This window comes from Anser brachyrhynchus (genome assembly GCF_964034855.1).
Source record: "Anser brachyrhynchus genome assembly, chromosome: 8".
In the NCBI taxonomy this organism is placed as follows: domain Eukaryota; kingdom Metazoa; phylum Chordata; class Aves; order Anseriformes; family Anatidae; genus Anser; species Anser brachyrhynchus.
The window spans coordinates 16679802-16702690 of record NC_137702.1 but is presented as its reverse complement, the minus strand read 5'-3'; the positions used below and the strand labels follow the sequence as shown (position 1 = coordinate 16702690).

The 22889-nt window shown below is 44.7% G+C and overlaps 1 protein-coding gene across 3 annotated transcripts in view; it reads right to left on the bottom strand.

Moving 5' to 3' along the window:
- ZNF326 (zinc finger protein 326) overlaps positions 1–22889 on the bottom strand; it is an 80415-nt gene that overhangs the window by 14773 nt on the left and 42753 nt on the right. Inside the window, exons 1-4 of one of the 3 annotated variants that reach the window (XM_080603056.1) lie at positions 9476–9629; positions 8899–8973; positions 2696–2822; positions 239–644 (exon numbers count right to left, since the gene is read on the bottom strand). In XM_080603056.1, coding sequence (XP_080459182.1) covers positions 239–644; positions 2696–2822; positions 8899–8973; positions 9476–9491 — 624 coding nt within the window. In that variant the 5' untranslated portion in view covers positions 9492–9629. Of the gene's footprint in view, positions 1–238; positions 645–2695; positions 2823–8898; positions 8974–9475; positions 9630–22889 lie in introns of those variants that run through there. The other 2 variants (XM_080603054.1, XM_080603055.1) reach the window with 2 other exon arrangements.

Below are 22889 nucleotides of genomic sequence, written 5' to 3'. Positions count from 1 at the left end.
AGAGATTTAACAAACCTTATCAACTAGTCTTCTATTACTCATTACTTTCAAGAGCGAAAGAGAGACTGCATTCTACTTGAAGACAGTTTCAAGGGGGTAAACAACATTGTCAACCATGATAGTTTGCTTGGACAAAAAACCACACTGTACTGAACAGTGTATTAATTTTAAAGCAGTGGTCTTGAAAGGGTTTAAAAGAGTGTCTAGTGAAAAGAATCTGAAAAGATTCTGTACTTACTCCTCGGCCTCGGCCTCTGCCTGTTGATGGTCCTCCAAAAGCATCATAGTTTCTGCTTCCAAATCCACTTTCAGGATAAGCAGGCGTTCCTCTCCCCCGAGAGCCTACAGGTGCAGGCTTCATATGGGGTGAAGAAAAACTGCTGTAGGAAGAGTAACTCTCTCTTCCTCTGTCCTCCATAAACCCAGGCCTCAATTTTGAACGGGAGTAAGGTGCTTCCCAGCTAGACCCGCCCTGGTTTCTACCTCCGAAAGAGTCAAGGCTATTCCGGTAGGAGTTGTCAAATCGACCACCATAACTACCTCCGAAGCGGCTTTGTTCGGGTTCATTATAACCATAGCCAGATCTGTACAGATCTCGCCCACCCAGAGAAGACCCGGAGTCGTAAGACTCATAAGGTCCAAACCTGGAAAAGTTGCACAGTGAGGAGAAAAAAAAGTAAGCTTACTAATGTTATACATTTCAAAAAGACAAGTTATCAGTTGACATTTATCAACTAAAATCAATTTATTACTATACTGGTCGGTACAGTTGTGTTATTGTTTAATCTTGATTAGGGCTGGGCAAATGACACTATGACCAGATAGAAAGCTATCTGAGCCATTTTTTCTACAAACAATTCTAAAGTTCAGTATGCCTGAACTTCATTCAATTAAAATTTTCAGCAACATTTACTAAAATATTATTAGAGCCCAGCCCTAGTCTCACGAAAATAATGACCTGCAGACATTCACAGGCTAGTCAAACTGTCCTTTCTTCAAAATCATGCCCTCATATTTTAACAGTTAAACAGCAGTTAAAAGGCGGCTTAGTTCTCAACTGAGAGTTAAAAAAAATATCAATTTTTAGTGGTACAGTTGTGAGTCTTAAACACCCCAGAATTCTAATTTTAAAGGAAAACGTAAGTGCTCTTCCATGCATGTTTATACTTTTTGGAAATCATCTTCCCTGCAATATTCAGTCACCCAATCAGAGATTGTGATCTTCGATGCACATATATCTTTTCCTTGCAGACCACTAAGTCTAGAAACTCCGGATTTTGAAAGTCTATCTCAATACACGCACAGTGGAAACAAAAACAGTCCTTGAAGTTTCTAAGTATAGTAACAAGGAGCTGAAATCTTTAGCTATTTACTATGAGTCTGATTTACTTTAGCAGGAGTCAGGCTGGAAATCATCAGTATTTGTACCCAGTTAGAAGGGAAACACATTAGTGTTCCTACAGGGTTATAACAGGTAATTGAGCAGGAGTTGGGAAAGACAGCCCCTTGACTGATAAAATATAAACCAGAACAGACTCAAAGTTCTGCCTGGATCTATAATAAATTGAATGCCTTCATTTTAAAATATGTTTAGTCTTGGAAGACCGAGAAGTAAACAGAAAATAGTGCTATCTAAAGGAGTCCATGTACAATATTAACATTACATGGCAAGAGACATTTCCATGTTCAAGTAGTCATTGAAACTCAATCATATGCAGATTACTGTATGGTAGGTACAGCTCATTCCTCAATCTCTGCTCAGACTTTCAAGTAAATCTTATGTTCATCATTAAACAAATTATAATGAACTAAAATGTTTAACAGAACCATGCAGCAAAACACAACATTTCTCTAGCCTCCCTACTTAGTTCTGTCCTTGCGCTACAGTGACTACAAAGAAGAATCATACAGTAGTCTGGCTACAGCCAGACAAGAATTCAAGGGCGCACACAAGAAAACCATCAGGTTACCTAAGTTTTCTTCACGTTTCATTTCCTCCAAGATAGAATCACTACTCTGAAAAGCATGCTATTTCAAATGTGATATTAAAAGATAAATCAAATCAGCTGTTCCCTAGTGTTTTTATCTGAAAGAGCAACGGGAATAACATCCTAGCATTAAATACACAACTTTAAGACCACTGCCTCAGAAATTTTACTTTTAGACTAAACCATCTTGCAAAGCAGCCCAGAACATGCACACAGTTTTTAGTGTAATCAGTACCTGCCAAAGAAATAATCTGGACATGACTTTCAGATTCAATACCAAGACCATTTAAGCACTGCACATTCAAACCAAAGAGCACATACCCTAAATGTTCCTTGAAAACGGAATGTTGATAGATTCAGTCTAAGCCACTAAACCAATTAGGTCTAGTCTGCTATGTCAGAAACAGTATGTCAGGCCAATCAGTTATAAATTACTAACCGTTACCAAAAAATAAAGCTTGTTCCATTTTCAGTCACAGACATATTGTTTCAGTGTCAAACTTTTCCACAAAAATGCTAATTGTTACAATAATCTAGCTCTTACAGTTTAAGATTTGCCAGTAGTTAATGAACATGAAGACTCAGAACGGAAGTGTTCATACAAAATCATAACAACATGCCTCAGGAACACTTAAGTTAGAAAACAGAATGAGTGAAACTTAAATCGTATTTGATCAATTCTTGGGACAACTGAAGGATTATTTTACCTGTTACCACCACCACCACCTCCTCCGCCTCCACCTCCATGACTCTCCATCCCATAGGATTGGTTAAGGTAAGAGTCCATGGATCGTGGGCCACCATAGCCTCCATGCCCATAATCACGGTCCATGTCTAAAAAAGAGCAGAAAAATGTTTATAAAGAAAGCAAGAGAGAAGTCTTATTAAGTATTCTAGCTTAAATTCTTAAGTAAAATGTTTAACCTGCCACAGAGCTTACAAACAAAATACAGCACTCTCAGTTGTGAATCAATTTCAACAATGTGCTGAGGGAAGCCGTGTGTCTTTGTCATCATCAGAGAACCTCTTAACTGAAATGAAGATGACATTTTTTGTCAGTAATGGACAGGTCAGGATTATTGTTCTGTCAGCTGGAATTCAGACGCAGGTTAAGACAACTAAATGGAAAGAGCCTGATGCGGAGCATCAGAAGTTAGTCAAGAATGATGACCACTTCCTCCCTTTGATAACACACACAGTCCAGACACCTGGCTATAACAATGCCACAAAAAAAACGTTCATAAGTTGACAGAGACACTGGTTCAAGGTTACAACCCATGTCACGCTGCAATGCAGACGCTGCATACAGGCTCCAATCAAACTCTCCCTTCTAGCACCAACAAAAAACCACCACAGCACCACTGAGTTGCAGGTGACCAACTCTACTAAGGTGGTGGTACGTCATAGCTGAGCTGATGTCACTTCATGACACCTTTGTATCTAGTAAGGAAGTCTGCCAAAAGAACCAAGTTTCTCCTCAACGCTCTAAGTCCTATATAAAAGTATGGTTAAAATAACCACACAACAAATCAAAGCTCTAAGACAACAACGTAGATCCGCATAAGGAACATGACCCACAGCCTTCCTGTAACATGCACACTTTGCACCACATCACCATTCTAGTGGCCATAACTGTTTCCCAGAACTGACCAACACTAACTTCTGGGTAATAGAAAGAAAGCCTGTCAAGTCAAGCCTCATTAAAAAGGTAAGGTAGAGAAGGAAAATCAGTGAACACAGAAAGAATAAAAATATAACCACACGAAGATTTGTCCACTATTTCCTACATTTCAAAAAAAATTTCCAAGGCTTTTCCAGAACAGGACAATAAGCCCACTCAAAGTAATAAAATATTTCCCACTTAATGAAACATAGTAATTCTGTGTGCCTATTAGTTTTGTGAAAGTAACCGTAGTGATGAAAGCAAGTATATACACTATTTCCCGTTTGTAACTGCATTTTGTTAGACCAGACAGCCATTGCAATTTACTTTCTTACATCTGCAAAGAAAATTGCAAATGGTACTTCGCTGAGTATTTCACTGTTACAGATGTCCCTAACAAGCTCAAATAGAATCTCCAACTAAGATTTGCTGCTTTGTTTGTTTGTTTTCCTTTTAGTGACCATAGGTACTTTCTAAAAAGTTGAGGATGGTATTTCTAGAACTTGGAAGTCGCACTGCATCACCCCATATTTGGGATGTACAATAAAGACTGAGCAAAGTAGAAAAGACTTCTCAAAATAGTAATCATGTAGCATCACATGATATCAGTCTAAGCTGTAGGATGTTACTCTTTAAGGAACTTGCTGAACCTTCTAATACGAGTATCTAATATTCCCCTCTGGTGTGAGTGATCTACCACCTAATCTAGGACAATACCCTAAAGACTGCCTACATAAAGATGCAGGCATGTAAGAAGAGTAAGTAGTCAATAGAAAGAATTCCAGAGCTTTGCAAAAATTAAGTTTAGCTGATCTTATGTTCATCTCAGATCCGAAGTATTTTTTTAAGTGCAGTTTATCAAATCAAAAGACACTGACATCCTGAAAACCGCCTGAAGGGGACCAATAACTCACCTCAGTTTATCCTGCTCCCTATTATCTACAGGCCCTGCGATGGCACAAAGGTAATTAGGTTAAACAGGCTAATCACATCATTCAACAAGGAAGAACAAAACGCATTGTCAAGATCACTGCCATCACAATCTGATTCTAGTACAGTGAGTGACGAGTGTGGGGAGGGAACACCACCAACTTTCACATTCACATGCAAAAGAACTATTCCAAAAAACGGTTTGAAGCATAGCTTCAAATAAAGGTGCTGTGTTTTTTTTTTCTAAAAATTTTAGCACAAAAACAAATATTAAAATACGCTTCCCAGGACAGCATCTGATGTCTATTTCTATTCAATGCTCTCTTTACTCATCCAAGGTTCGTGCTACTCTTGGATCAGCAAGGATACCTGTAACATCAGCAGTGTGGCTGCCATTCCCTTAATCTTCAAGTCACTGCCCTTAGCGCAGCAATTCCTGTTCCCTAACTGACCAATTTACTCCTCCTGCCCAGACTCGCAGCACTGCATTTACCTACACTGTAGTATGTTTCTCTTAGAAAAGGTTTAACAGGGGGATACAACAGGAACAAAGTGACAAACTATTACACCTGTGGTTTTCTACTACAAGAAACTAGAGGTAGCAAACAAAACTTCCAAAAAAAAAAGCTTAAAAAATGAACTGGATGCTTTTTCACAATAGATTTCCAAGTCCCAGCACTGCCCTGTGACAAGATGTTATCAAAAACCTACGTGGATTTAAGAAAGGACTTGGATAAATCCACTGACAAGACATTCAAAGGATGTCAAACACTAAGACTTCGACTGCAGCTCAGAAAGTCCCTACGCAACTAATCAGCCAAGACTTTTAAATATACCAAAGGGGCACTCGTACTATTCCTTCCACACCCCCAAACGGACAGTGTGACACACATGAGGTGAGGTGGGAAACAGAAGCATCTACAACCTGACCTAATCGAGTTGGTTTTACCATCATCTTCCAACTTCTTCATTGACTGTTCCAGATTGCTGAGCAGTAACCTATTGTCCCAACCACTGGCCTCCCACTTGATCATTTTGCCAGCTGCAAACTTAGTCAAAAATTTACAGACTTTATGAATCATGCCCAGCACTTGACAAAGATATTGCATTCAAATAAGCAGTGTAATATTTCTTCAAGTAGAGCTTTTCTTTACTTTCAGTCTGTTCTCCAGATAGGCTTTATTCTAAAAGGGGAAAAGAGAAAATAAATGTACAAGAAGGCAATAAGCGTTCACTGAATATACCTGAATGAGAATCACTTGCACAGATTTAATTATTACAGTCTCAAGGCAAATAGCCTATTAGTTCACAAACCTGACAACCAACATACAAATCTATTTGCGCTGGCCTCTTTCACACTTTTGATTCTTCTTCTTCTACTCACTAAAGCGAGAGAGACAGACGTGGAGCACAAAAAAAAAAAGCTGTGTCTGTACAGAACAATCTTCTCAGCCTATAGCCTGCTCCCCATTCACTTCTGTGTTAGCTCAGGCTCTCATTGCTGGTGGAGATGCACAGAAGATGACTGCATACACTGCTCAAACTAAATGTGAAAATATTTCACACGTTAAGAGAATGTGTACTCAAATGCTAGGAAAAAAGCAGCTAGAAATTGTATTGCAGTGCTTCGAACCCAAAACAACTGAGAAGTTTGGTACTTCTGTTTCATTGAAGTTTAAAAAGTAACTGTTCAGCAAAGAAACCTCTGAAGAAGTATCCTGTGTATCTATGAATACTTCAGAGAGGGAAAAAAAATGGTTCATAGTTGCTCCTGAAGTTTAAAATAAACCAAATCTTTGACACAGTTGAAGTATCTGAAACAAAGAGTTTGTTAAAGGAATAAATCACGTTTTGGTATCTGCAGCTTCTTGCACACAGTGTTGATGAACGAGCTGCTGAACTAAAGTACAGAAACAGAACAGAAATATTCCATTTTCCATTTCTAAACCATATCTAAATGCTCTTGGAGAAAGGGAGAAAAATTGTGACAAAGGGGAAAAAATATATTACCCCTAAAATCAAAAAACATAGGCCACTTAAAGAAGCGATCAACTTACAAATTAAAATGTTAACATATATGCATTCCTGAAGTTTAACAAAAAAAAAGAAAAAAGAAAAAGCCTGATCTAGAGGAGAGATCACTTAAAATTGCTGCAAGATGACTTCTCATTATACGGTGAAGAAAAATCTGTTTTCCTTAGGAAAAGAACTAGGAAGTTAAACGTAGTAGATAAGAATCAGGTTCCCTTGGTACAGAGGACTCTATGAGACACTGACACTTTTAAAGAAAAAGCTAAAGATTAGAGGATATTGAAAACATTCACAGCACAAGAAGCGAAATCATTTCCAATAGCATTCTCCACATGGAACATGTAAGAAGCCTAGGAGGATGAAAGAACGGAGAAAGATCTTACATTAATGAATCATGAATTAAAAAAACTTAAAACTTTAGTAAAACTTATTATCAATCTCAAAATAATTGAAAAAAAAAAACACAGAATTACAGGCTTGAAACAAGCTATAGTTGCCCAGAATATTTTTCATTTGTAATTTATGACAACAACAAACTTAAGGATCCATTGTGCAACTGTAAGCTGCATTTTTTCCAGACACATTGCATTTTTCATAAAATTTATGCCTACCTAAAGATCCCAACTTTGTCAATACATACAGAAGATTTAACACACTGAGTCCCATGCAAAACAAGGCACCAATCCAACAACTAGATGAATTTTAGGATTTGCAGCAAAAGCCATTTTCCTTTCCAGATTAAATGAACAATGATTACAGTAACCAAAACCTCAATATATTGTCACAAAGTTTATTCTACAGGCTATGTCATCTGTGCCTCAAACCAAGTCATCAGCAAGGGACAACGGTGGAATCACAGCCACCATCAGCCGTCCAACAAAAAGCACACTTCAAATCGGCTAAAAATTTCCATTAGGAAGAACTTAGCCAAGAACTGGGCAAAGAAGAAAACGCTCAACATTCATCCTCTGTTGCCATCTACTGGACCTCTACAAAATAGCCTTTAGCCCACTGTACAGAATCAGGGTAAAACAAAGGCTTGTCCATTACTTACTAACGTACATGCAATGCACAAACGTTAATATCAAATGTTTCAACCTGCAAACATCATAATTAAACTTGTTGAATAAATATAAATAACATAAAACAATTATCACAAAGATTCTTACAGATGTACATGAAAGTAATAGTTTACCTGTACAATATGTTTCATTTACTTATCATAGGATGAGCCTAGATTCATTTTAATACTGCTGTCATCAGATATCAGAAAAGCAGGTTCTGGTTATTGACTACAGTTAACGTTCCAATAAGAATTTAAATTGCAACTTAAGAAGAATCTACTATTTTCTACTAAATACGTAAAGGACATTTAATTAGAAATCAATACAGAAGATTTAAAAAAACAAGTCCAGAGTTTTTAATTATTTATTTTACTCTGAAAAAAATAAATCCAGAACACTATTGTTGGCAAAAGAGCTAAGACTCAAGGAGTGTATCACGAAAACGGTCATACTGCAATCACAGATGCTTCTGTAATCCATGTTATTTCCATGTAACGGCCAGCAAGTGTATGAAGAGATCCAATAGCAAATACTTATTTGGTGACATCTGTAAATAAAGCTTAGGTACAGTTTATTGTAAAAGTTTTATATTGATACATTAACATCCTTTTGGTACTTGTTTGCATGCTGACAAGAGATTTCAAAACACTTCTTGAGTCTTGCTAAGTTTATAACCTTACCCATAAAATCTGTATTCTTTTCAGTTGCAGGTATTTTAACAGCGTATAAACAAAAGCTAACATTTGCTCTACCGCATTTATTTTTATGCTTTTTATATTCCTTCCCACACCCTTACTTAAAGTAAATTACAAAAGAAAATCTAGGTTCTTTTCCCATGCCCGCGTGGGAGAGGGAAACATTCTCTGACCCCGTTTCTGCTGCTTTCTTTTCAATCTAAGCAGCACGAATCAAATATAGTAGTCCATGAGAAAATAAAATACCGATGTATGCAAACAGCAACATCGTAAGTGACGTCTGCCTTCCCTCCCATCCCCACTCCTCCAACACCTCTTCGTTCGGACTCGGAATGTGCAGGAGCTCATGCTGACATGCCCAAGACGAGAACCGAGTCTCACTCCCCGCCAGTTACAACTCCTCCAGAAAACAACATGTGCAGCCACACCACGTTACGTACTTTCAATAACCCTTTTTAACATCTTTGGCAACACTGACCGTTCAGCCCCAACGCTTTTTAGAGGTTAGACGTATTTATAGCTCATACCTGAGACTGACCCACTGGGCATGTTCACACCACAATGCATGGGGGTATCTGGGAACCTCCAATCTCTGTCTTCAGCTGGAGAGGATGGGTCAGTGAGAATGACTTAGTGCTTAGCGAGAGCTGGAGGGGAGACACCGGGAGCCGCGCCGAGAGGCGGCTCTCCCTGCTGGCGGCTCTCCTGCCACGACCCCCTCACGGAGCTCGCCCCGAGCTCCCCCCGGCCCTGCCCGCGCCGCCGCCGCCCCCCCCCCCCCGCACCCCTCCCCCTCGCCCCCCGCTCGCCCCGCGCCCCCCGGGCGCCTCAGCTCGCCCCCCGCCCTCGCCGCCCGCCCGCCCGCCCGGCCCCGGGAGGGCCCCTGGGGCCCCTCAGCCCTCCTCTGCCCTCCTCCTCCTCCCGCGCAGCCCGCCCGCCGACGGCCGCCGCAGCTCCCCCGGCCCGGGAGGGGCGGCGAGGAGGAGGGCGAGGAGGTGTGTGCGGGGAAGGGAGGGAGGGGGAGCGCCCTGCGCGGAGCGAGGCGGCCGCGGCCGTGCGGAGACGCGGCCGGGCCCTGCCCGGCGCTGCGGGGCGCGCGCTCACCTTCCCCGTAGTCCATGATGGCGGCGGGCCCCGCTCCCGGCGGCTGGCGGCCGCGGCTGGCAATGGCGCCCTCCGCCACAACGAGGCGAGGCGGGGCCTGCGCGCCGCCGGGGAGCGCGCCGATTGGCCCGGCCGCCGCATCACGTGAGCGGCGCGGCCCGAAGGGAGAAAGGGGCCCCGGCCGCCCGAAGCCGCCGGCGCCCGGCGCCCGGATCGGCGGGGTCACGAGGGAGGAGGTTGCGCGGCGGCCATGTTAGGTGCTGGCAGCCGCCATTTTGCGTCATGGCAGCGGGCCTTATCTGGCTTGAAGGCGCAGCGGGGTTATCGGCCGTGAAACAGCCGCGTCTTTGCCACGCCTTTTGTAGTCCCAACGCTTTCTTTCCTGCCACACGCCCTTTGGCCTCGGCGAAAACATAAGGGGCGACGGCAGCAAATGCTGCCCTCAGTACACGAGGACCAAATTGTGCCCTTACCCTGAGCTGGAAGCCAGGCAGTGCTTGGCGGGAGCGACTCCCCGCGGCTCCACAGCGGTGCGGAGTGAGGAGCCTTGTCCTGTGCCAGCCCACAACAGGGGCTGCTGCTGCTTTGTGTGAGCATATGGCTGTGCCCATCTCTTACATGGCTGTATTTGGGAAGCAGCTCGGTGATGTTACACAGAGGAGTACTTGCGCTGTCCCCTCGTCCTGGCTCCTGACATGGCTGCACCACCCACAGTGGCCCCTTGGGCTGCCTCGAGGCCTCCCCAGGAAGAGCATCATAAATAGCTATGAATAGGCCTCGATATTCACTCTTTCCTCCCAAAATAGCGAACACAAGTAATCCTGTGCTGAAGTGTAGCCTTCCTTAGGCAACAGAACTCAACTAAGCAGTATCCGCCCTGTAAAAGTCCCCTTCGATCAACCTACCGTTAACACCAATTCATCCGTGAATCCCAGGACAAGCTGTTGTAGTTTCTGTTACAGGCTGCATTGAAACGCTGAAACAGGCTAAATGTAAACACAGGCTTCATTCAATTCAAGCTAGTTGTAAGACACCACTTTTCTCCTCCCATAGCCAAAGGTTTGAGAGAAGAAAAAAAACAAATACATACATCATGCAACAAAAACCAAAGATCTTTGTGAGACTCACATGCTGAGAAATGTTTCGTTCCTTGTAGCTTCTTAATGTTTTATACATTCCTGAACGGGGGTGGGAGGACTATGTGAGAGAGCAGCAGAGAGCAGATCTGACAAAAAAACTAAGGAGTTGGCTCTGAGGACAAGCTAGAGACACACTTTCTGGTTGTAATGGTGGGCAAAGTCACTACCTCTTGATTTTTGATTTTGTCAGGGAAACAGGTCTTCCTTCATTCTTCGGTAGCTAACAGGCTTGGATCAAAACCTGCCAATTTCTCTGCATCTGAAAAGTAATAAAAGCCCCATTTTGGGAAAGGAAGGTTTGACTCACGTAGGTCCAGAGTCCAAGCTTTTTATTAAGCTAAAACCTGAGTCTGACACAGCAGTCAGACATTTTCCCTCCCCAAGCTCTGGATGGCAGCAGATGCGAATATACTTGAGCCACAGACTTTGGATACAGCTGAGCAAAAAGCACTGTAGCCTGCAGATTTCCCTGATGAGCTCTCCTCTGCTAAATCTCGTCTCCTGTTTCTCCCTCAGTATCACCAGAGAAATACACGCAGAGAAAATGGTTATTCCCTGCCAAAGGAAATCTTTCGTCCAGCCTCACCGCTGACTTCTCAGCCAAGGATACATTATGCTTGGGCACAGCAGAGTGATTTCTAGGGCCAAACAGTCCACATATAGACGTGTTTGTGCACCCATCCCTTTACACGTGCACCCTTGTGCAAACCAGACAAGTTTCTTGCATTCAATATGAGGTTTACACAGTGGGAATTTTCCTTTACATTCACGGTTGTATGTCTCATGTTTGCAACATAGCAGCCCCTTTTCTACAACCTTTCTTGCTCTACTAGACACTAGCTGTTCAGCCTGATCTGTGGCCTTGTGCTCGTGAACAGGAATGAGCAGATCTGTGCACAGATGTACAGTACAAGCAGTTTTGCTGGAGGGCACCTGCAGGGAGTGCCATGGGCCGTCTGTCTTAGTAAGCCTGCCAAAGGCCTGCAAACCCCTTACCACAATCTTCGAAATTTGAAGATTTTTTCTCCATGCAAGAAAATGCAAGGGCACAGCTGTATACATTTTGCTCTATGCAAAATAATGTAAATGTGAGGAATTAAACAAATGCATATATGTGCACGGAAGCCAAAAGCTATCCTAGGTAACAATACACTACAAATACAGTGGGAATAAACTGATTCTCCCAGGTGGCCTGAAACAAGCAACAGTCAAAACTAAAGACTCATCTCTGCTTAAGGAATTCCGTGCATGCTGCAAGATGAGCTGCTAAGGAATGCACTAAGTGTGTCCTGACAGACTGAAAATGGGTAAAAGTAGGACCAAGGCACCTAACACTCCCCATTTGTAGGACTTGATGCCAAAAGAGGCATCTTCTTGTGAATCTCTTCAGTATTCTGCTAAAGCACATTTGTTCAGTGACTAATCCATCAGCACATTTACTCATTAGAGCATCCTGGAAAATAAATGCAATAGGAGATGCAAAACACATTTAAGGAAAATTCAACAGGACATTAACAGTAATAACTGAAAATCAAATTACAAGAACACATACTTCTCTTTTGCTTACTGCCAAATGTCACAGGGTTAAACCTCTATATTTTGTTATACTAAAAATCTGGCTATGAAAGCTTAGGTGTAGTCCCTGAAGAAACCAGTGATCACCGAAATCAGCACAGACATTCATATAGACTTCAGGAAGCTCTGAATTGGGTCAATGCACATTATGGCACGGTTACATATAAATTGTACGCAACCCCCAAATGTTATTATGAGAATTACTGCTATCCTATGGGTCATTTCACCATCTGAGGAAGTTATTGACAACCGAGGTGGTTGTTATGGGGACTGCAGTCTGTCACGGAGGGCACATGACAAGGAGAACATCTGATGATGAAGAAATCGTTCTAGTACCAAATTAGCACTCCAGACATCAGACAGAGGAGGAGGTGCTTTCACATGCAACCCTGCAAACACGGATATATTAGGGATTTTAAAGTTATTGTCCCAGAACCAGCAGCTCAGGGAGAAGAAACTGGATCTGGGGGCAGACCGAGGCTACAGCAGGTATAACATACAATTCTTTGGATTCAATACAAACAGGTCAGCAAAAGAGTATTATTTTAGACTTAATTATGATCAATGGCCCACTGTTGGTCTGAGTCTTTTTAAAACAAAGGCTCCTTCTTTTCTCCCTGCAGGACTCCAAAAAGGAAAAATCTAAGCTAAGCAAAGCCAAACAAAATGGAGACATAAAAAGAGACAGGGAACAGAACTGTATTGTACTTCATTCGTTCTTGATGGTCCAAAACATGAATGTTTCAGTTCAGTGCAGAATCTCCCTGTGCAATCCCATTCTGCTCTTGAATTCATGTTCTGCTGCTTCCTTGTTTTTCTGGTTTGGTTTGGTGGCTTTTTTTTTTTTTTTGGTAAATTCTTCATAGCAGTACAGGGATAAGAGAACAATCAGTGATTTATCCACACACAGCAGCACGGTTATTGTGAAATAAAGTTCTTCTGTAGTTCGGTACTGTAACTACCCACTCCCTCTCCTCCTCTTTCCAAGTGTTGTTTTCTACTACCCTTTCATTTAAAGTATTGTCTAAAACCTAAGGAAATTGTGTAAATTACCTATCAGTTGCAGCTAACTGTGGCTAGCAAACAGGTACTCGCAATTTTGGAGACCCCATGGTAGCAAATCCACTGTATTTCAATGCAGTGGAGTTGATCTAAATCTTATTGGCAGTACTGGTATAGGGAGATGCTCTTCTGGCCTTTGATGAAAGCTGTCTGTCTCTTAACTCTGCTTTGAGGAGGTGTGATTGACATAATGTTTAAATCTACAGGAACTCATCTCTACAACCTACCCAGTGGTGCTACAACAGCATTCACAGCAGTGGAATATATTTATATACATATTAAAATACATGCTGACACGTGACATTTTCAGGAGACGGCCTTCTTTGCATTTTAGGACAATGGGGAACAGGACAGGAACATGAGAACACTGTTGATTCTTTATAGAATACAAAATCCAGTTCCCTTTGTTTCTTCTAACATGTTAACACAGAAGCAGATCCTTCCATCTGAGCCTAGCTGAAGAACCATGGTAACCATCCAGAGCCACGCTGATTTCAGTGGGCTCTAATGTCTGTCATCACAGCAGAAATCAGAGCCATACTATGATATTTCCGAAGCTGAAATATTATGGCTTCTGTACATATATATCGTACAGCACAAGCATAAAAAAAAGTCCCAAAATTCAGCAGGAGGGAGCGGAAACATCCAGAAATGTCCTAATCACGTTACTCATTACCTACAGAAAACAAACAAACAAACAGACAAAAAACACCTCAGAATACAGACGAAAAGCTAACTTAACAAGTTTCTTCGCATAGCCCCTTTACAGGAACGACTAGAAACTTTCAGATGTGCCATAGCACAGACCTGCTGGAGCTCATGTGCTGCTATGGCCCCGCCGGTGCCTCGGCAGCCTCTCAAGCAGCAGCAGGCACTCACCAGAAAGAGCAATTGCTGCAACTTTGGGGTCACAATGACACACAGAAGTGAGGGTAGCAGAACCCACTTCAGGCTTTGGTTTGATTCTGGCATAATTTCCAGCAGCTGGTTGGTTGGAAAAAGAGGATACCAGCTTCATTATCATACATCCCTAGGGGAAACAGGATATTTGCAGAGCAACCTATTAGTAATTGGCAAACTATCAGTGAAGTGCTTTACTTTTCTTGCATACAAATATTTATGAGCAATTATGCCTATTGCTTTTTAGGTTTACAACTTTTCCTTTACCCTCCCTGGAGGCCAGCTCTAGTGTTATCTAATCTTGCAGGAGAGTGCTGCTGAAGGTGGGTAGGACTCAGCTGGGCTTTTTGCCCTATATGCTCCACACCGGGCAACTCACAGCTGCATAAGTACCCTAGGCAAAGATAGAACCAGACTTGTCCTTGCTCATTGTCCGTGCACTGTCAGCCAGCCCATCAACATCCTGGAGCACTTCAGCCAGCGGACTATTAACTCCCACATTAGAGATGCCTGTCCCATACCTCTGCCTATACTTCCCCCGCCCTTCAAAAACAACAACAACAACAACAAAAGACAAGCAAGACATAACTAACACAAGCATACATATCCATACCAAATGTTTTTCAAACCTTCTGTGTATGTACTTACGTACCAGAAAGGGCACAAACCCTGTAACTTTTCCCTCACAAGAAACTTTGCATTTAAGCAGATTTTGTGCACATTACCTCTCTCACACACAGAGTAGCTGACATAGCAATGTGCCATTCACAGCAAGAGTTCATTCACACTGTTTTCCTAGAAAGTTTGACCATATACATTTGAAACACTTTTTAGATGGAAGCATGTACAAGGAACTGTGAGGTTTCAAGAAGATAAAACCATGAAGATAAATAACACTTGCAGCACACAGCAGCAGTCAGACACTTATCTCGGAATATAAAAACACGCTTATATACATTTCCCTTTAAAATAAAAGTCACCATTAACTAAGACACTGCTATTGTGACTGAAGACAAGAAGGCTGAACACAAGAGCCGTGAAGGCACTTGTCTTCTTCTAGCAAAAAAATAAACTGGCTGATTTTTGCATACAGCTCAAGTGGCTGAGACGTTTAAGACCAAAGATCTTGGTCTCTAGTCCTCCTTGTGAAAATGGGTTTTATAGACGAATCCATGGGTTTGTTGCAGAAAGAAAAAAGAGAAGTCTGAAGAGAAGGACACCAGATGGGTGGGGACTTTCTCCAGGCAATCTCCCCCAAGAGATCTGTTCAGAAATTGAAAACTCGTTCCTGCCATGGGAACAGCAGAAAACCTACAGCAGGCTGCAGTGTTCAGTCTGACACCCTGTCTTCCCTCTCTGGGCATTTAGGGGCATGTGATAACATATTTGTTACTGCTGTTTTGTAGGGAAATGGATAGAAGAGACCATAGCTGCTTTTCTTCCATGCTGCCACAAGCTTAGAAGATTTTAGGATGTAGGCTTCCCTCCAATAATTGTTCAAAAAGCCAAGAGCTGCCCATGCTCTTGTGCCTCCATCCTCAAAACTGCCTTTAAGGCACAAACTTTAAAAATAAGTAAAAAAAAGAGAAGAAAATTAATGGTATATTTATTTGTACTCGAATGTCACTTTCTGAAGCTTTGTTCTTGGGTTTCATTCTTGAGCTTTTCTCTGTGACTCTGAGCGACATTTTTCTCACTTTCAACTTATCATTATTATTGTTATTTAAAGCTCAGGTTTCTGTGCTCTCTTGAGTCAGATTCTAGAGGTGTTCAGCAAATACTAGGTATTACAAGATCCATGATAAAATCACCAGAATGTCAACATACTGGTTGACATAACATTTCAGATATTTTTTCCCCATATTTCCAATGTAGTCTGCTTCAAGAACAATTTCCATGTGGCTCAATATATCCCGCCATGCCAATGCTCAGCATTTTCTCATTAAATTGTGTTATGCTTGTAAGTACCCCTGAAGGAGCTGGTCTGCAGAAGGAATATTCCCATAATGCAGGAAGGGAAAATTGTCATCTGCTTTTGCCGGATTTATGGTATAGTGTGTACCCAGTGGGATAAAGTCAAACCTTCGTGTAACAGTTTATTTCCAGGTTACTGGAAATAAGCTACAATAGGGGAACCAATGCACAGTTTTGCAAAAAATTATGGATCTTATGCAGAATCCTGTAGAATTTGGAAGAGAAGGAGATAACGGCAGTCTGTTGCTCACGCTGCACGCGTTCCACTTCCTATTCAATTCAAGGTGACAAAAAAAGCAGTGCTGGCTGCCTCTTAAAAGTCCCAGTGAAACATGGATTTCCTTCAGCTCCGTGCTCCAGAGGCATGTGCCTCCTGAGCCAGCGTCGCTGCCTGTGGTCCCAATGCAGGAGCACATTAAGTGCACCCCACCTCCTCCAGCAGCCATCACAGACAGGAGTACAGATGCACAAACCAGGCTTTCTGCACCTCTGTGCACACACGCCTTTTTGGAGGGCTTTTTAAATTCTCACCCTGTCACGCAGTTTATGCGCAGCCACACGGGTCGCTGAATCAGCTCCCGTGAAAGGGCCACCTGAAAGGCAGAAGTGAGCACCAGGGGAGACAGGGGCTTCAAAGGCAGTTTTTCTCACCTGCTTTTGCTAAGAAGAGGCACATAAGAGGGAACAACGCCCCCAGATAGCGTGTTCCACACAACCAACCACGTGCTGCTGCCACCATGTCACTGAAGTACCTCTGCTGCGGTCGCTGGAGATGACACACCATGTGCAAAACCCAAAACCGGACCCCAGCGCTTGGGTCGTTCGCACCCAGGTGCAAAGGCCTGCTTGAGCTCCCTCTGTTTTGGGGGCTGTTTGTAAGATGGCTGCCCCATGAACCATGGGGGTTAAACCAGCTCACACTTCTGCTTTCCCATGTTATTTCTAGATGCTTATATTGTTGTGTTTTTTTTCCTTTCTTGTTTCCTCTGGGCAACCCCTCCCTCCCTTTTGCATAATTTCATTAAGATGTATAAACTCTCCAAGATGTATACCAAGGGAAGGAAAGTGAAAGCTCCAATCACAGAATAAACAAAATACCATTTTCTGTCCAAGTTACACAAAAAAAATTGCAAAATCCCTTGGCAGGGGGAATGGGAGCCACCTCCCAGCAAGTGAAGGTGGGGTTCCTGTGTGTGCAGTCACATTAGTGAAGGTGTTTGTACAGACACTTGAAGTACCCAGAGTATCAACACTCCTTGCTGACGCCCGTGCCGCTGCCAGTCGGACCAGCCAAATGAAAGGCAGCACCGGACATCACCCTGCCTTGTGATTGTCCTCTCCCCTGGCATACGCGTGTCTCAAGTGAAAGGTCAGAGATCCCCACGTGTTTATTCACGTCACAGACAACAGACTGGTGTTCCACGTGGGACAGGGCCGCTAAGGATGTCAGCTGTAGGATGTGGGGCTTTGAATCAGAACTTCACGTCTCCTCAGATCATGTTAACCTGAGGATTTGAGCAAGGATAGGGAAGAAGAAAACCAAAGTTGCTTTTGAAGTCATATAGCCCTGCCAGGCCTGATTCCTTGACCAAATTAAAGACTCTTGTATGCTGACCCCAACAATCAAGGTAATGCCCCACCTGTCCAGGATCCATCCAGCCCAGCGAGGGCTGCGCCAGAGCACCTGTCTCTGCACTGACCTTCACCGTCGTCCTCCTCGAAGCAGCCACACAAGCTGCATTTAAAGCTAGTTCCCAGGTGCTTTTTTGTCTCACGAAGGACATGGCTACAGATCAGCAGCTGGGGATATGGCTTTGTCAATTCTGGCTCTCAGATTAAATCGATACTCTCACCATCTAACTGCTGCATGGGAAATGAAAATGAATTGATGGTCTTGGACCTTTTCCCAGCAGGCTAGCGTACACATCTTGATGCCACCACAGTGAACAGCATTAGCTGGCTCTCCTCTCGAAGCTTGTGCACAGCACACAGAGCGGATACAAAGCACAAACTGCCTCCTCAGCCCCACGCCCGGCTTCTTCCTACTCCTGGATCCGGGCACCAGGGCAGGGCTGCGTGGCCAGCCTCTCGCTGCTCCTTCCCTGGCTGAACCAGATCAGCAAAGGCAGGGACAACACAGAGCTTTGACATCTTTTGGGCACACGCGTATTTCTTTGCCTGTTACTCATGTCCTTGTAAACATTTATACCCAAATGGCATTGTAAGAACCAGATTCTGTAAGGTATTTGTATTTGCTCTTGGCATGTCTTGGACAGTGAAAAATCAATAACAGCAGTTTCACTTGCAGGAGTTTAAAGCCGTGGTGTTTGCCCAGTAAACATCACATACACACAGTCCTTCATTTCCACAGAGACCTGCACAGAGGTACAAATATTGCAGGTACTTCTGATATTAGAGCTTGTAAAAGGATATTCTTACAGGATCTGAAGGGCTGGATTGTGCAACTCTTACAACACCGAGCACCTACTTGCACAAACGGCCCATTGAGAAAGCCTGGCACGGAAATGTTCCCCACGAGTCTGTGGTTTCAGTAAACCAGTAAATTAGTTAATGAAGGACGGCAGCATCTCCAAAGCAGCGGGGGTCTCAGCCCTGAATTTTAAAGGGCACCTTTTTCTGATAAACTTAGCATAAACATACAGTAAAATCCTTTCAGGAAAAAATTATCCCCATGGGTCAATAGGGTGTTGCAATAAAATGATTCCTCCAAATTAGTGGAAGTTTTGCATTGGATTTTAATAGGGAGGAAGGATCTAGCCAGAGTCCTTACTGTTCCAAAGTGGCAGCAGAAAAGAAGAAAAAGCATTTACTCAAGTGATTTATTTCAGCAGCTTCAGGACAGCCTGTAGTTTCTTAAAGGGAAGTAGTTGAAATTCAGAAATATATAAAAGACCAGTCCAAATACCATATGTACTTTAAACCAACAAAGATGTAGGCCACTGTCAACCTGACTGTGACAAAGAAATTTCTGAAAAGAAAAAAAAGCCACAGGGAAGAGAAAATAAAGACAGCAGAGACTGTTGTCAAACTTACAGTGGATTGAAATAGGAGCTGCCGTGTACAATGGCTCGAGTGAGCAGTTTTCAAAAGAGGCATCTGGAAAAAACAGGCTCAGAATCACTTTGGATGTAAAGCCAAAGGAATGGAAAATAAACACCTTGGGAACAGAAAAAATCCATTAAGAGGGGGCAGAGCAGAAGCAGCTTACCTCCACCCCAGCTATTGATCAGGCTCTGAGAAGCACCCCAGGTGTTCTGGAGGATGGCCTCAGTGGAGCTCATTTAACCCCACGCTTTATACGACAGAGCTTCAAAAACTCAGTGGTGGAGAGGCTGAACAGCCCTGTGAACAGTCAGCAGGCTGACCTGCAGGGTTTCTTTGCTTTTTGTGGTGTGTTAGGACCGATTCCAAGCTCCCTGTAACCTTAGCATTAATCTCACAAGCTGTGCCTGACTTCAATTCTACGACATTAGAAACAGGAGATTTCCAGCCCTGACTATGACAGCCATGTAGCCCCCATCTTTTACCTTTTGTGTGAGAAGTGAGGAGGAGGAACAAAGCCCCGTGTCCCCAGACACAGGGACTGCTCCAGGCACGGGAGCACCCCTGCACCTCGGAGTCAGCTCCGAAGCGCCCAGCTGGCTGCGCCTGGAGCCGCAGCACTGCCCCGGCACAAGATGGAGGAGCCACGTTTGGGCCCTGCTGTGCACCATGCTCTGGAGAGACCTGGTTTTAGACACAGAACCAGCGAGAACGTTCTTCCCAAGACACTCATTTTGGGAAACCACTGTGTGGTTCAACACAGGCTGCTCACCGGTGCTTCACACCCCATGCCTGCTGCTGAGCTCCTCTGGGTTAGTCAGCAATTAGGAGCCCCGTAATGAATGTTAAAAGCATTTAATTAAACGAATACATTCAGAGTTAAACATGTGGCTGAGGCTGATCAACAGGAGCGCAAAGCTAAGCAAAGCCCCGCAGGCACAAGGACCTTGCCTGGGCGGGAAGGCGACCTGGGAGGTGCACTTCCCTCTCGCTATGGGTGCTCCTCTTCCGCCCGGTAGGAACGGGCTCACCTGGCAGCAGCTGAGGCACGGGATCACAGCGGTTTCTGACCCCCGGCACGTGGCGAACCCAGCCACGTTGTGTGTGTGAAGGCTGACCGCTGTGGTGAGAGGGACGCAGACTTGGTCTCCACATGAGCAAAAATAGCTTTGAAGGTTTGAGGAGCTTTCCCAAACGGTAAGCACGTGAATTATTCACCCACAGTAGTGCTGGCTAGCAGGGACAGCACGGCTTCACACACATTTAACACGCTCGATTTTAAAGACAATTTCTTAACCAGATTTTAGGACAAAGCCTAGGAAAGTATCTTGTTCTCCTGGGGTAGAAGCATGCTGAGATTTTCTTAGATCTCAAATACACATAAATAGCTACAGTGACAGGGAGCAATTTCCGTGTGAGTTTGCCTTTGTGTTTCGTTAAGTACGTTTCCCAATTTTAATAGGTTAAAACCTGAGGTCCTCGGAGGCATTCTGGTTTCCAGTTATTTCACGCATTACAGTCCTGCAAACCCGGGCACATACCCAGAGCCTCCACTTGCACAGTATTTTATATCCAACTGCAGTGAGGAAAGAAGTCCACGACAAAACGCTCACAATAGGTGAGCTCAGAGAGCCTGGAGGCCACCCCCCTCAGGAATGTCCCACGCACTGCAGAGAAACCAAAAGAGCAAAGCCGAGTAGCGGTCACCTGCCCCTGGGCGAAGGCACTGAGGCGTGCAGCACCCTGGTTCTTTTCCCTGCAAATCTTCAGGCCAAAGTCACGATGGAAAAAAAAAGGTCTGAGCCCTTCCCACGGGGATGCCGGGCAGTGGGTGTAGCAAGGGCCTCTGCAGGGCCGCCCAGCCCAGGGTAAGCAGGAAGGCTCGGCGGCAGAGGTGCACGAGGGGTTTAGTGGCCCTGCACTGCTTGTCCCCAGGGAGGCCGCAGCTGAGGCCCTACCAGAGGCAGCACTGAATTTGTCAGACTCAATAAACTGACAGAGCTCAGGGGAGCAGCAGGAGTGGCGAGTGTTAGGAAACAAACACGCCCAAGCAACACGTGAAGAAAGGCTGAAGGAACGGGTTCAACCTAGGGCAAAGAAAAAATCCAAGGAGCGCAGGATGTGTTCGCTGCTGAAGGGGCTGTGACGAGGTCAGTCACCAGGTGCTCGCCACACCCGTCATGAACAACAGGGTAAGAAATGCCCAACCCCAATTCCAACAAGCATCGGGGAAGCCCTTAGGACACAGAACAGTGGGAGCCTGTGGAAATTGCTGCCTACAGATGCCACAGGAACTCTTCCCAGCAGCTCCCCTGGGCTGTGAGAACTGTGGGCGCCCAGGCCCTGTGGGTGCCCTTCTGCAGCGCTCCCTGGGGTGGGAGCTGCGGCCTCGCTGGGTGCCAGGGCTCTGCCCCACAAGGGCACTGCCTGCCCGGTGGGGCGGGGACAATCCCCTCACGAGGGGAAGCTGCAGCTCCCGCATCAGGCCTGGGCCCTGACAGCACCAGAGGTCTCCCTGCGGGGCATGGGGGTGGCCCCCGGCCTGGTTGTGGGGTTACGGCCGTGTGGCATTAAGCACTAGGGGCTCTGCAGGGCAGAGCTTATCACAGATAGGGGGGCAGGAAAGCACGCAAGCAGCAGTCACATAGGCACTCAAAGGCCCTGAGAGACAGAGGGGAGAGAAATGTAAAATCCCAGATAAAATGAAAACCAGAATCTCAGGCTGTCCAGTGACTGAGCTTGCCTTTAGGCAGGAGCAGCAGGCAGGATTTCGTGCAGTCTTTCCAAAACTTCTGAAATTTCATGCTCTGTGTGTGTGGATACTCCGTAAGGACTGTTGATGACCCCTCCCCCCCTTTTTTTTTCTTTTTGTGCATTTCCTGCTGTTTTCATGATCCCCATCTTCCAAACCAAATGCATCGCTTGGCAGCACGTTGCATTCAACAGCATTCCCTTTATGTCGTAGCTGGGGACACAACCCCAGGTGGCATCTCCCAGAGATGATGCGTTGGGAGGAGCGAGGTAAGTCCAGCAGCAGCGAGGAGCCCCGCTGGCAGCGGCTGTGGCACCCCAGCCCTCTCCCAGCCCAGCTCTGCTGGGGCAGCTCCAGCAGCATCGCCTGCAACCAGCCCCTCTGCCCCATGCCTGCAATCTCGGCTCCAGAGACGTGGCAGGAGGGTGTTAGGGAAAATCCACTTCTAAAAACCACCTGAAACAGCAGAACTACCCAGAACTGGTTACCAGAACAGCAACGTGTTCACACATTTATTCCTAATGGTCTATGCAACCCAATCCCAATCCACAATTCTGCTGTTTATGGGCACAACATGTTCATTTCATGGGAACAGACCTGCTCTGTGCTGGAAGGCTTCCTGCAAGAGACTGTGGTGTTAATTTAGAAGATGGCATTCTTCCCAAACAGTCATTATTAAACCAATAACCCTACGTTACCTCCAGCATCAAGGGGCAACGTGATGTTGGAGGCAAGACAGAACAAAGGTCCTGGCTCTAGCAATTGTAAAAGAGCTTAGGGGCTGTTCTCTTCAGGGAAGGGAGAGAGATGCAGCCTGGCCCAACTCCAGTGCCTGTGGTTTTAGCGACCCCCCCACATCAGCTGCATTGTGTGGATGTGTACAGTTACAGAGCTGCCACTTCTGCACCCATGCCTGGCTGAATCACAGGAGCGGTTTTCATCATCTCTC